This window comes from Perognathus longimembris, chromosome 3 (genome assembly GCF_023159225.1).
Source record: "Perognathus longimembris pacificus isolate PPM17 chromosome 3, ASM2315922v1, whole genome shotgun sequence".
In the NCBI taxonomy this organism is placed as follows: domain Eukaryota; kingdom Metazoa; phylum Chordata; class Mammalia; order Rodentia; family Heteromyidae; genus Perognathus; species Perognathus longimembris.
Window position 1 is genome coordinate 67,132,194 of NC_063163.1, and position 14,677 is coordinate 67,146,870.

The following is a 14,677-nucleotide window of genomic DNA, read 5'->3' on the forward strand; positions in this document are numbered from 1 at the left end:
TCCGAAGTCCACTCCCGGGGCTCCCCCTCCCTGCACACACATCTATCCGTGGGGCTCAAAGGCCGGAACCACCAATATCCAGCCACTAGGAAAATGTGACAGACCGGTCACCGGACGACCCCACGCCCCAAGGCTGACCGGATCGCCCCCCAGCCCCACGCTCGCGGGGCCTGCCAGCCCTCTCCACACTACCCACCCGCAGGCCTTGCTTGCTGGCGTTTTCCCGCCTCGACTCATTTTCCCGCCTTCTTCTCCAGGCTGTCCAGGCGGGCAGGGCCGCCCTGCCCCCTCTGCCCTGGCCTGGCCATTCTCCCTCTGCACTCTACAAGATTGACAGGCACACAAGTGACCCCGGCTGGGCAACCCCAAGGGAACTGGACAGGGTGCTGAGAGCTGAAGGGTGGGGCCATCCGTGGTCTCCAGGAGGGTACATTCTCCGTGGAGACACTGGGAAGGAACAAACGAATAAATAGAGCAGATAATTTCAGATCCTTCTAGAGCGATGAAGAAAGAGAGAGAGCTGGGGACTGGCGAGAGTAGATCCCGACTGGGTAAGGCCTGGGCCTCTCTTTAGCAGATGACATTTGAGCTGAGATGACACTTGTAAGGACACGTGAGAAGGCTGAGTGGTTTGTTGGGGACACCAGAAGGAAGGAGACTTGAGCTAGGCCAGGCAGGGGGAGGGGAGGAGGAGGAGGACAGCGGAAGGTGACACAGAGGACCCGAAGGCCACCGGAAGGACCTAGGTGTCTACGTCACAGCAAGTGGTGGAACTCCAAAAGTGCCTTGCCTCCCCCCCCACACACACACCCACACACTGGATTTTACGAAGTTTCTCGGGCTCCTTTTATTTTCTCAAGACTGTTTCAGCCGCCACCACCCCATACACACACATCCTCAGCTCCTAAATGTGAATACAGTATATTCCACAGTAAAAAGGAACTTTGTAAGAGTGATTAAAGGATATCAAGGTGGGGAGATGAGCTCAGATGGCTCAGGTGCCCCCCACACCCACACCACAGCAAGGGCAGTAGCAAGTTAGAAGAGGAAGGCAGAAAGGTGAAAGGCAAGCAAGATAGAACCTGAGGAGTAGATGAGAGAACAAACGAAATGATGAGAGGACAGCACTGGAGGACACAACACTATTAATACCTTGATGGTTGTTGTTTTTAACCCCTAAGACTCATTTCCAACTACAGACCTACAGAACTGTTGGATAAATGTAAGCCAGGTATGGTGGTACACATCTGTAACCCCAGCACTGGGAATGAAGCAGAAGGATGGTGAATTTGAGGCTAGCCTGGGTAGCACTGCAAGATCTTGTCTCCAAGCAAACCAAACAGAGGACGTTAGGCACGAAGTTGGTGTCATTTATTATAGCAGCCACAGGAAACTCATACCTTCTAACACAGAAATTCAGAAGTGGCTGCTAACTATCTTCGAGGCTCAGTTGATGCCAATCAATATAATTCTGAACCTTTAGCATTGGCCACACCACAGCTGTGAGCAAGAATCAAGTGTGCCCACCTGAGTCTTCCCAAGGAACTCAGCCCATAACTAGGAGCACAAATCACCTGTGTGTGCAAAAGCCAAACCTGGCTGAAGAGTCAAAATTCCTCAGTGAACCATCACTTGGTTTAATCATTTAGGAGCCCAATGACTCACGCCTGTAATCCCAGCTACTCAGGAGGCTGAGATCTGAGGATTGAGGTTTGAAGCCAGCTCAAGCAGGAAAGTCTGTGACTCTCATCTCCAATGAACCACCAAAAAGCTAGAAGTGGAGCTGTGGCTCAAATGGTAGAGAGCTAGCTTTAAATGAAACAGCTTAAGGGTGGCACCTAGGCCCTCAGTTCAAACCCAGTACTGGCACAAAGAAAGAAAAGAAAAAGACAAGAAGGAAGAAGAAAAAGGAAGGAAGGAAGGGAAGCTGGGTGCAGGTGGCTCATGCCTGTCATCCTAACTACTCAGGAGGTTGAGATCTGAGGATCATGGTTCAACACCTGGGCAGAAAACTCCCTGTGAGACGTTTAGCTCCAATTAACTACCAGAAAACCAGAAGTGGCACCGTGGCTTGAAATAAAAAGCAGAGCTGGGGATATGGCCTAGTGGCAGAGTGCTTGCCTCATATACATGAGGCCCTGGGTTCAATTCCCCAGCACCACATATACAGAAAATGGCCAGAAGTGGTGCTGTGGCTCAAGTGGCAGAGTGCTAGCCTTGAGCAAAAAGAAGCCAGGGACACTGCTCAGGCCCTGAGTCCAAGCCCCAGGACTGGCAAAAAAAAAAAAAAAGCATCAGGACCCATCCCCTAGGGAACAAACAAAACCTTAGTTTCCCTTTCATAGTATAGACCCTCCAAGACCATTAACTCATTCAACCAACTCTTATTGATACCACCACCTGTGTTAGGACCAGACCCTGCGTTCCACAGATGTGGCTGAGCCCCGAAGCTCTCTGACACAGGTCTGACTATGGAGGGACTTCCCAGCCTACAGAGGAGCGTTCACCACACCTGGATGGGGCCATAAGACCCAGCTAGTGCTCAGTTCACCCACAGGATCCTCTGAGCCCCACCCCCAGAACAAACCAAGAGTTTGTTCCAGTCCTGGCTCTACCTGTAATTTTCTCTAATACCAGCTGGTATAAAAGGAACGCTTTGGCCTGGGAGTGTGGCCTACTGGCAAGAGTGCCTGCCTCATATACATGAAGCCCTGGGTTCGATTCCTCAGTACCACATATTATAGAAAAAGCCAGAAGCGGTGCTGTGGCTCAAGTGGTAGAGTGCTAGCCTTGAGCAACAAAACCAGGGAGAGTGCTCAGGCCCTGAGTTCAAGCCCCAAGACTGGCAAAAAAAAAAAAAGTAAGGCTTTTTTTTAAAACTGTATTTTCTGTTTTGTAGGGTAATGGGGATTGAACCCAGGATGCTGCTAGGCAAGTGCTTTGCCACTGAGTAACATCCCTGTTCTTTTTTCTTTTTCTTTTGTTTTTTTTTTCTTCTTGTCAGTCTTAGGGCCTGAACTCAGGGCCTGGGTGTTGTCCCTGAGCTCTTTTGTTCAAGGCTACCACTCTTGAACCACAGTGGCACATCCAATTTTCTAGTGGTTCACTGGAGATAAGCGTCTCATGGACTTTTGTTGGCCAGTCTGGCTTTAAACTGTGATCTTCAGATCTCAACCTCCTGAGCAGCTAGGATGACAGGCATGAGCTACAGAGTCCCTCAGCCAGCACCACAGCCTTGCCTTACTTCCCGGCCATGGAGGGGGAGGGGGAGGGAGATTTGTGCCTCCCTTCCCTTCTCAGAACCCCGTGTGGAGTGATGTCACAGAGACAAGGTGACCTCACCACAGGGCCAATGGGGACCGGAATCTCAGTGGCCTGGGGGGAGGGGGAGGATGTTTTCCCATCAGCCCAACCCCCCATGTCTGTGGTGAAGTCGATCGATATCATACTGCCCAAGGATGCGGTCTATCTGGCCGGCTCCAGCATAGACGGGCAGGTGCTCCTCATCCTCAACAGTACGCTGGTGGACCCCATTGTGAAGGTGGAACTTGTGGGCCGGGGCTACGTGGAGTGGAACGAGGAGATCGGGGCATCCCGGGACTATAGCAGGGATGTTATTTGCAACAATAAGGCAGATTATGTGCACAAGACTAAGACATTCCAAGTGGAAGGTAAGAAGTGGATGGGGGATGGGGTGGGGGGGTCGGCAGGATATAGAGAAGAATGAGTGGGAAACCCACGCCATACAAAAATTACAAGACACAACAAACACGGGAATTCTTCCCAGGTCAACCGGGGAAAATGTCTATATAAATTAGTTGCCTTTAGAGGGGATACCCCAGTAAATCTTTATTGCTGGGTGCCGGTGTGCACACCTGTAATCCTAGCTACTCAGGAGGCTGAGATCTGAGGATCCAGGCTCAAAGACAACCCGGGTAGAAAAGTCCAAAAGACCCTTATCTCCAATTAACCACAAAAATGCCAGCCAGCAGAGCTGTGACTCAAGTGGAAGTGGTAGAGCACCAGCCCTGAGTGAAAAAGCTCACAGTCAGTGCCTGGGCCTGAGTTCAAGCCCCAGGATCTACACACACACACACACACACACACACACACACACACACACACTGTCAATGGCATACATGCTCAGAAGACATTTGATAATCCCGAGGCCCCAACTTCCACTCTCAAGCCCAGAGCTGAGGTGCAGGTTCACACAGTAACTGGGGGATGATGGGGTCCATGCCAGCTGCTAGCAGCCACCTGCTAAAGCCCAAATAGAGACAGATATTTATAGACACAAAGAGCAGGTCCCTAAAACTACAGCACTGTGTTTTAGCTCAAAGAGATGACAGAAACCACCCATCTTCCTGTTCAAATAGCCAAGAGCTGGGCATGGTGGCTCACGCCTGTCATCCTAGCTACTCCAGAGGCTGAGATCTGAAGATCGAAATTCAAGACCAGCCTCGGCAAGAAAGCCCATGAGACCCTTATCTCCAATGAACCACCAAAAAGCCAGAAGTAGGACTGAGGCTGAGTAGTGTCAGAGCGCTAGCCTTGAGCAAAGAAGAAAAACATAAAGGACCAGGCCCTGAGTTCAAGCTCCAGGACTGGCACACACACACACACACACACACACACACACACACACACACACACACACACACACACACACCCCACCACCACCACCACTACCACCACACCACACAGGAGGAGGGGAGGGGCTGGGGGAAGGCTGGGAGGGATTAGGAAGCTCCTGATGCATGGCCCCTGTGTTTTGCTTACAGATAACTGGTTAATGGCTGGGAGCCACACCTTTGACTTCCATTTGAACTTACCTCCCAGGCTCCCCTCCACCTTCTCCAGTAAAATCGGCCACGTCTTCTACTTCTTGCAAGCCTCCTGCACGGGCCGGGAGCACATCTTAGCGAAGAAGAGGGTCTATTTATTGGTTCAAGGGACTTCAGACCTCCGCCGACAAAGGGCAGTCCAGGTACAGGCAGAGTAGTTGGGGAGGGGGCCGACAGAGCATGGAGGCGCTTCCCTTCCAGGCCCAGAGAAAGAAAGGTTGGAGCAGGACAAGAAAGGGGAAAGGTTCGGCAGTGCCCTGGGCTGAGCCGTTTCACTAAAGGTCAGGCAGATACACCGAGGCCCCAGCCAATGGTCTCCTCTTGGTCATTTTACCTGCGAGGGAACACTTAGCAAAATGGAGGAGGAGACAGGCTGTGACCATGTGGCATGCTACTGATATCTAGGTGCCCATCTAGACCGTTGAGGCTGGGATGGCCCTGGATTTCCTGCCCTCACCCCCAAAAGTCAATCAAGGGAACTTCATTTATTTATTTGTTCATTAATCATTACTGGAGATTTGAACTCAGGACCTTGCTGCTCTTGCTAGCCAGTGATCTCTATCCAGAGAAGAGAAATTAAGGACACCTGGCTTACCAGAGGACACAGGGACATGTCTGGGGCTGTCAAAGCTGGGGAGTTCATGGCTGGGGGGAGGGGTGATGGTGGGGATACCACTCAGCCCCTGAAGAGCCCAAGATAACGCTGAGAGAATGACCCAGGAAACCTTTAGTAAGTCAAGGCCAAAAGAAAGCCCCACGGGTGAGGCGCAGGTGGCTTACACTTGTAATACCAGCTATTTAGAAGGCTGAGATCTGAGGATTGTGGTTTGAAGCCAACCGGGCAAGAAAGTTCGTGGGACTCCAGCAAACCACCAGAAAACCAGAAGTGGTGTTGGGGCTCAAAGTGGTAGAGTGCTAGCCTTGAGTGGAAAAAGCTCCAGGACAGCACCGAGGCCCTGAATTCAAGACCAAGGACCGGCATGAGCTGTATAGGCTTCTGTTCCCCCCCTCTAACCCCCCTTTAAAAAAAAAGGCTGTGTCTGGATCCAGATGCCAAGCACACACAGACACAGACACAGACAAACCCACACATCCACACACCCAAAGGCCGGGCAGGGCCTGTCCATGTATTATTTCACGTTAACCTGGGCACCGCCATTCTCCTGCCTCATCTTCCCCAGTGCTGGGATCACAGGCATGCACTACTATGCCCCGCTAGCTACAGCTATGTCCTATTCCCAAAGCTATAGATTGGCTCCATCATCAGTGTGACTTGATTAAAAGAATACCCCCAAAAGGCTTGAGGAAGTGAGTCCTTCAGCCACAACTGCCCCCTACACACACACACACACACACACACACACACACACACACACACACCTTACCTTTCAGAACCCCCTGTTTGTGGAGGTGGAAAAGAAGATCTCCTACAATTGCTGCAGCCAGGGCACCATCTGCCTGCTGGTGCAGATGGACAAGGACACGTTCGTGCCCGGAGAGAAGGTGGTCTTCACCACAGAGATCCACAACCAGACCAGCAAGTGCATCAAGACGGTGGTCTTCGCTCTCTATGCGCATGTGCAGTACCAGGGCTTCACGCCCACTGCTGAGCACCGCAGCCGCTCGGAGAGCAGCGAGCTCCTGCGCCAGGAAGCCAACACGCACATCACGGCCTTCAACACCACCAAGGTGGTCAGCACCTTCACCCTTCCGCTTGTCCTGTCCCTCAGCAGTGACACCCAGAACCCCGAGATAATGACCACGCGCTACGAGCTTGTGGTCACCATCCACCTGCCCTGGTCCCTCACAAACATCAAGGCCAAGGTCCCCCTCACCATCGTCAACTCCCCTGTGGATTCCGGCAGCTGCCAGGACTCCAGGAGCCAGGACCTCTAGAAATAAGCGCCCAAACGTCTAAATATTAAAAGCCTATTCTCACTCTACCAGATCCATCTCCTTGGTGGGTGGGAGTGGGTGTGGGGGTATCGTAACTCCTCCTCAGCCCCCCAAAGGTGAAGTCCCCACACATGGGAAGATGATCATGAAGCCAGGCATGGTGGCACATGCCTGTAATCCTGGCAATTCAGGAGATTGAGATCTGAGGATCACAGTTCAAAACCAGCCCCAGACTCTAGTGTGTGTGTGTGTGTGTGTGTGTGTGTGTGTGCGCGTGCGCGCATGCACACGTGTACACATGCCAGTCCTAGGATTTGAACTACTCAGGGCCTGGGCGCTGTCCCTGAGCTATTTTGCTCAAGGCTGGTGGTCTACCACTTGAGCCACCGATCTACTTCTGTTTTTTTTTTTTGTGGCCAGTCCTGGGCCTTGAACTCAGGGCCTGAGCACTGTCCCTGGCTTCCTTTTGTGCAAGGCTAGCACTCTGCCACTTGAGCCACAGCGCCACTTCTGGCTGTTTTCTATATATGTGGTGCTGGGGAATCAAACCCAGGGCTTCATGTATACGAGGCAAGCGCTCTTGCCACTAGGCCATATTCCCAGCCCCTCTGCTTCTGTTTTTTTTTTTTTTTTGTGTGTGTGTGTGGTTAATTGGATATAAGGGTCTTAGGTAGCCCAGCTTGGCCCAGAACTCAAGAAACTCCTGCCTCAGCCTCTCCTGTGCTGGGATTACACATATAAACAACTACTCTTAGCTCTAGAAATTATGTTTTGTTTACCTCCAATGCGAGTCTGACAGATTGCCCTGAGTTTTCACTATATTTTCTTTCTTGGTACTGGAGATTGAACCCAGGATGCTTGCTAGGAAAGCACTGTGGCCCTGAGCTACATCCCAGCCCCATCCTGAGTTTAAGGTAGTGATTCTGTTTCTAGACAAACCAAAAGACTCTTGGCATAAACCAGACCCCCCGGATTTAAAACCCTGCATTGTCCCCAGGACCCTAGGAATAAAATCCGAAAGGCTGGGGTCAGCCTGCAAGGCCATGACAGCCTCAGGAGTGAGGGTATGGGTCTGAGGGGGGACCTCATCTCCTGAGGGGGGAGGGGGATGGCAGGCATCTGCAACTGAAGCAAACCCTGTTTCTGTTGCCACAGGAGGGTCCACCTTAGCACTCACAATAAGGAGCCCTGTGCCCTGCAGCATGCTCACATTCCAGAAGATTCCAGAATATTCCACAAGTCCTGGGGTGCTGTCAACTGAGACACTTTCCTGGGTTGAGAACAGTTGCTACCATGGAATTCCTTGATAGTTGCCACACATTCTCCCATCTTCTTGGCTTTGCCATAGATAAAAGGATGTAGACTCCAGAAGTGGGGTTCCGGGGCTATCTCCCCGCCATGTCCCAGACACAGGGATCTGGTCCACTTGAATGGGCTCATCTCCTAACTAGGCTCCAAGCTCCACAGGCCTGTCCAAACTCTCCTCACACCCCAACAAGGTTTCTGTAGGGTGATTCCAGTTGCCACTTCCGTCTACATCATCTTCCAGCCATAGAAGCCAGGGTCCAGTTCTGCTCGTCTGGGGGACAAGGGAGAGGAACACTACCACAACTACTTTTAGACTGATTCCAGGTGTGTGCTTTGAGATCTTTTGGTTCTAGATCCAGAATGGAAATCGGCCAGTTCTGCGGCAATCGAGGGTGTTATACCTTTTGCGGTCATTGGCGGTCTATTGTACCTTTTGTCCGAGTGCAGGGCCGACCGATCTACCTTTAGATAGAACCATTCTGTGACTCTTTTGGTTGGATAAGTTTGTTGTTGTTGTTTTTTTTTTTTGAGAGGGGGGGTTAAGGAGACAAATCCCAAATCTAATAGTTATATAGACTGCCCCCAGTCTCAATATGTCCTGATCTGGTGGTACGTGATTGGGTTCAGGTGTTTTTCTATATCCTCTTCCATGTGTGGTAGCGGTGGCCACACAGACATCTTGATGGGGATTTCAACTCTGACCACTTGGGTAAATGGGGTGTCAACCAGGGTCCACCAGATCTCTTATGCCTAAATAGCCAGGAGGCTTGGGTAGACCCCCAGTGCCTCCCCCCTTCTTCCTCCAATCAGTAGCAAGGTTACAAACCAATGTTTTGGTTGGTTGTTTTTTTTTTTTTCCTCATTCCACAGACTGGGCCTAGTCACCACTCCCCCATTGTCCTGCAAAGAGGAGTTTTCAATGGCCCAATCTTCCCTTTGACTTAGTCCTGACCTCCCGCAGCTTACCATTTCCTCTTTCTGCCAACTCCCTACTGCCTTCCCTTGCTTTCTCTCTACCCCACCTTCATCTCCTTCATCCCTTCTGAGCCAAGTCACAGTTTGATTGCTGCTAAAACCACAATCTTCATGGCTCCTCTTCCTACCAGGCTGTGGTGATTTACGCCTCCCTCTCTGGGACACTCAGCTTCCATTGACCGGCTCGGTCAGGTCCTGAAATGGCTGTGTTGGCAGCTCATTTCTTCAGACATTCATAGTTTCAAGTCTTAAATATTCAGGGCTGGGAATATGGCCTAGTGGCAAGAGTGCTCGCCTCGTATACATGAAGCCCTGGGTTCCATTCCTCAGCACCACATATATAGAAAAAAAAGCCAGAAGTGGCGCTGTGGCTCAAGTGGCAGAGTGCTAGCCTTGAGCAAAAAGAAGCCAGGGACAGTTCTCAGGCCCTGAGTTCAAGCCCCACGACTGGCAAAAAAAGAAAATTATACATACATATATATATATTCAAAACAAGGGCTTTGGAGCATAAATGAGATGGAGGGTGAAGACCTGAAAGTATTAGTTTGAAAGTTAACACCTAAGCCAGGTGCTGGTGGCTCATGCCTGTAATCCTGAAATCCGGAGACTGAGGTTCAAAGCCAATCCTGGCATAAAAATCTGTGAGACTCTTCCCCAATGAGCCACCTGAAAAGCAGAAGTGGAGCTGTGGCTCACAGTGGTAGAGTGCTAGCCATGAGCAAAAGAGCTCAGGTACAGCACCCTGGCCTTGAGTTTAAGCCCACAACAGAAAAAGGAAAAAGGAAATCAACGCCTGGCACCTGGCGGCTCATGCCTGTAATGCTAACTACTCAGGAGGCTGTGATTTGAGGATCACAGTTCAGTCATCCTTGGCAGGAAAGTCCCTAAGACTGTTACCTATCTCCAGTTAACCACCAAAAAGCTGGAAGTGGAGATGTGGCTCAAGTAATTTGGTGCCAGCCTTGAGCAAAAGAAACTCAGGGACAGTGCCCAGGCCCTCAGTTAAATCCCCATGACTGGCACAACAACAACAAAACAGTGAGAGTGGCATCCACTTTGTTTACCTTTTTATTTTCTTCAAGTCAATTCAGTCTTCCTTGGGAAGCATATGGCATGATTGGACTACACTTCCCAGAACCCCTTGCAGCTGGAGCATGCCATGTGACTGGGCTCTAACCAATGGGATACATGAGAAAGACTTCCTGTCTGGTCTTTTTTCTTTTCTTCGACCTTCTTAGTAATGGAGGGCACTGGATCCCCTGTGTCCCTGTGGGGAAGATGGCAGCCTGGAAAAGTTCCTCGTGTCCTGGACTGTCCCGAGCACAAGAAGCCCCAGCACCTGTCTCGCGTCATTTATCCTATTGGAGCCCTGACTATCCCAGCTCCAGTCATGTAGAGGAGACTGAGGAAGGAACTAGTGTTGTGCTGCCTTCCTGGCTTAGACTCACAAAGAGAGATGCCAGTCCTGTTGGTTGTCCCACCCCACAGTGTCCCCAGAAATCGCTGAGAGTGTGCTCTGCGAGGCCAGGAGTCTGCCTTGATGACGCATGTAGCTACATTGATGGAAGAGGGCCTTGGACATGGTGAGACAAGGCCCACCATTGTCCTCTCCCCAGCTCTGCCCCCATCTCCACCTGTTGCTCCCTCTGCCTGCCAACATGAGGACTCCGGGAAGGGTGCTCACCTACCCTCCCCTGGGTGAGCATCATTAGAACTCATCACTCCTGTCCACACTGGTTATTAGGGCTTAGATTACCCAGGCGTTTGGCAGACCAGGGGAGAGAGCTTGGGCCATGCCATGGTTCCCCAGTGACAGACCCAACCTCTGCCCGCCCCCCAGTTATGATGGCTGCCTGGGCTTACCAGGGAAAGCCATGCCACCTGTGGGGCTGAGGTGCCCTGAGGCTGGGCTGGGGTGAGCAGGAACCCAGCAGGGCCAGAATCCAGATGGGAGACCCGCAGTCACCAAAGGCTTGATGTGTGGATGGGGTGACACACGGGGGGGGGGGGGGGGGTGGGGTGCTGCAGGGCTGGGGAGGCTTTCTGACCACCTGCTTCTTTTTCCTCTTTTCTCCTCTCCCTTCCTCCCTCTTTCATTCCCTGTCTTGCTCCTTCTTTCATTCCCATCCTTATTCCCTCCCTCTCTCCTTTCCTGTCTTTTTCTTTTTTTTTTTTCTTTTGTGCTCACCACAGAGCAGTCCTGGAGTCTTTCTCTTTTCCTTCTTCTTCTTTTTTTTTTTTTTTTGCTGGTCCTTGAACTCAGGGCCTGGGCCCTGTTCCTGAGCTTTTGTCCTCAAGGCTGGTGCTCTACCACTTGAGCCACAGCTCCACTTCTGGACTTTTGGTAGTTTTAGTGGAGATAAGAATCTCACAGCCGGGCGCCAGTGGCTGACGCCTGTCATCCTAGCTACTCCGGAGGCTGAAATCTGAAGACTGTGGTTCAAAGCCAGCCAGGCAGGAAAGTCTGTGAGACTCTTATCTCCAATTAACCACCAGAAAACTGGAAATGGTGCTGTGGCTCAAAGTGCTAGAGTGCTAGCCGAGCTGAAGAGCTCAGGGACAGCATCCAGGCCCAGAGTTCAAGCCTCGCAAACAAAAAACAAAACAAAACAAAACAAAACAAAAAAGGCTTAAAGACTTTCCTGTCTGGGAGAGTTTAGATCCAACCTCTTCAGATCTCAGTTCCTGAGCAGCTAGAATGACAGGCGTGTGCTGTTTGGTGTCTGTCTCCAGTCCTGCCTTTTGCTGGTTCATTGGAAATGGAGTCTCAAGGACTTTTTCTGATCAGACTGCCCTCCAACCTTGCTCCTGCAGGCCTCAGCCTGGCAGAGGCTAGAATTACAAGCACAAACCACTGGGGCCTGGCTACCTACACTTTTCGAGGTGAGCACTTTACCACTAGGCCATATTCCCAGTCCCCTGCCTACACTTTTCAAAGACAAAATTGTAGTGGTGCTGGGGGTAAACCCAGGTCTCACGCACTCTAGGAAAACACCGCAGGCCTCAGCCCAGTGCACTGAGGAAGTGACCAGCAGCCATGGGCCAAGTGTTCTAGGCACAGGCATGAAGTCACACCCTGTCAAGGCCACTTACTGAGGCGTCTCTCCAGTGTACCCAGTTGTCAAGTGGGGGGTATTATTCTGTCTGATTTACAGAGGCGGATGCTGAGGCACAAAGAGCTTCCATTTTGTCCAGCACTGGTGGCTCATGCCTGTCATCCTAGCTACTCAGAAGGTTGAGGATTGCAGTTTGAAGCCAGCCAGGCAAGAAAGTCTGTGAGACTCTCATCTCCAATAAACTACTGAGAAAAAGCCAGAAGAGGCACTGTAGCTCAAGTGGTAGAGCGCTAGCCTTGAGCAAAAGAGCTTAGGGACAGAGCCCTGGCTCTGAGTTCGAGCCTCAGAATCAGCCAAAAAAAAAAGGCAGGACTGGAGCTGGAGCAAAAAAAAAAAAAAAGAAGAAAGAAAAGAAAGAAAGAAAGAAAAAGAAAACCTAAGAGACAGCACTTGGGCCCTGAGTTTAAGCCAGCACAGACTCAAACAATGTACATACACACGCACATGCACATGCACACAAAGAGGTAGGTCCTGAGTTCAAGCCCCAGCACTGCATAGAGTAGAGTTCCCAGTGGTACACACTTCTCTATGCCCGACTCTGTGGTACAAACAGGATAGAGAACATGTCAAAAGGTGACTGGAATTTTCCAGCCCCAATTCTCCTGAGACTCTGCTTATAGACTGTCAACCCCAAGCACATCACTAGTTTTCTGTTTTCTATTTTTTGTAGGCCAGGCTGGCCTTGGGCTGGGGACCCTGAGCGCCTCCAAGATCTGGGATTGCAGGCCTGCACTGCCATGCTGGGTTTACACATGAAACCCACATCACGGAGTCCATGCTGGGCCGGTCATTCTCTGTGGGGCATCCCAGGCACTGCGGGGGGTCCCCCCCCCCCACTGCATGCCCTGGGCTCCCCTCTAGTGACAACTCTAGATCCCAGCACGTCCAGTCTTCTGTGTCAGAGACCAGAAGTCAGAAGTCAGCTGACACACCTAAACAGGACTGACTGATGAGTGTCCCGGTTCCACTTTTGGTTTGCTTGGGGCTTGCACTCAGGACCTGGGTGCTGTCCCTGAGCTTTTTTGCTCAAGGCTGATGCTCTACCACTTGAGCCACAGCTCCCTGTTGGCTTTTTGGTGGTTCATTGGACCTAAGAATCTCAGACTTTCCTTCCTGAGCTGGCTTCTACCCTCCATCCTCAGATCTCAGCCTCCTGAGTAATCTAGGCTTCCAGGCATGAAGCTTCCAGCACCCGGCTTCCAGTTCAGCTTCTGTATACTTTCTGTGTGTCTGCAGGCCAACTCCTGTGTCTCTGAGCCTCAGTTTCCCCACACCCCCCCTGGGGTTCACCCACGCCACTCCTTTCCCTGAGCCCTGCCTTCAAGGCATCATGCTTCATAAACATGGCCAGCCAACCCCAGGTGCCCCCACCATCACTGCCCCAGTTGGAGCGTTCTGGAAAGTTCCTTCTGGCTTGGCAGCCCCTCACCCTCCTCTCCTGCTGGTGGCCGCCCCTGCGGACTCAGTGGGCCGCAGGGGCAGGCGTTGGCAACGCTTCCTGTGCAGCACCCACGGGTCCAGGTGGGCCAACGGGAGGAGGCAGCCGGAGCCACCACTTCCTGCGCCCCCAGCCCGGGGCCTCTCCTCCTCCCTGGCTCCCACCCCCAAGATACCAGCGCGCCCACACCAGCTGCAGCCTCTGCTGGCTGGCACTGCCACCACCATCACTGTGCCCGCCCCCCACCCTGAGAATGTCCCCAGCCCCCCAGCCATCTCCCTATACCCCAGTCTCAGAGGGGGTGCCCCCCTGTGTTGGGGGTGGGGGAAGAGGCTGGCTGCCAGGACCACGGCCCCCCACCTCCATCCCAGGAACAAAGGCACAGCCGGGATCGCCAGGCACGATCTGTTCCGTCCCCACCAATGTGACCGGCCTGGCGTGTCCTGGCAGCAGGCCCTCGGCCGCCAGGCCCTCGCCACAGCAGGGCCCCAACGCCCCGGCAGAGGCCCTGAGGGATGGAGTGACAGAGGCCCCCACAGAGATCCTCAGGGGCAGCTGATTCCAGGCCTTTGTCCTTGGGGACATTTGTAAGGACCCAGCCAAAGGGACGCAGGTGGCCTGGGAGAGGAGGCTGGGCCAGGAGGACCGAGGCCAGGGTCTCCGTGCCGCGCCCCTCCCCCAGGCTCGTCCCACCACCACCTCCCAGGAGGCAGGGGAGGGGGCAGCGGGCAGCTGGCGCCAGGAGGGCGGAGGGCGGGCCGGCTGGGGCTGCATGCCAACCCCCCCCTCACTTCCTGCAGAGTGTGCGCGCCTGCGCGGGCATGTGCCTCAGCGACAAAAACCCCCAGTCTTCTCCTGGGCCGCGTGGCCACAGGCCACTCCCTGCAGAGACTGGACAAGGGCCAGTGTGTGTGTGTGGGGGGGGGGGGGACTCTACAAAATAACAAGATCTAGCTCACGCCAGTTATCCCAGCTACTCAGGAGGCTGAGATCCAAGGATGGCGGTTCAAAGCAAGACTGGGCAGGAAAGTCCATGAGACTCTCATCTCCAATGAACCAGCGAAAAGCTGGAAGGAGAGCTGTGGCTTCCGTGGTAG

At 52.6% G+C, this 14,677-nt stretch overlaps 1 protein-coding gene across 1 annotated transcript; it reads left to right on the top strand.

Annotated features, from left to right (window-relative positions):
• Positions 1-3,415: 3,415 nt before the first annotated feature.
• On the top strand, positions 3,416-6,743 carry Arrdc5 (arrestin domain containing 5). The gene is made up of 3 exons (XM_048340632.1): positions 3,416-3,671; positions 4,785-4,990; positions 6,240-6,743. Exons 1-3 carry the CDS (start codon positions 3,419-3,421, stop codon positions 6,741-6,743), a joined length of 963 nt encoding a protein of 320 aa, XP_048196589.1. The 5' UTR covers positions 3,416-3,418.
• The last annotated feature ends 7,934 nt before the right edge of the window (positions 6,744-14,677 follow it).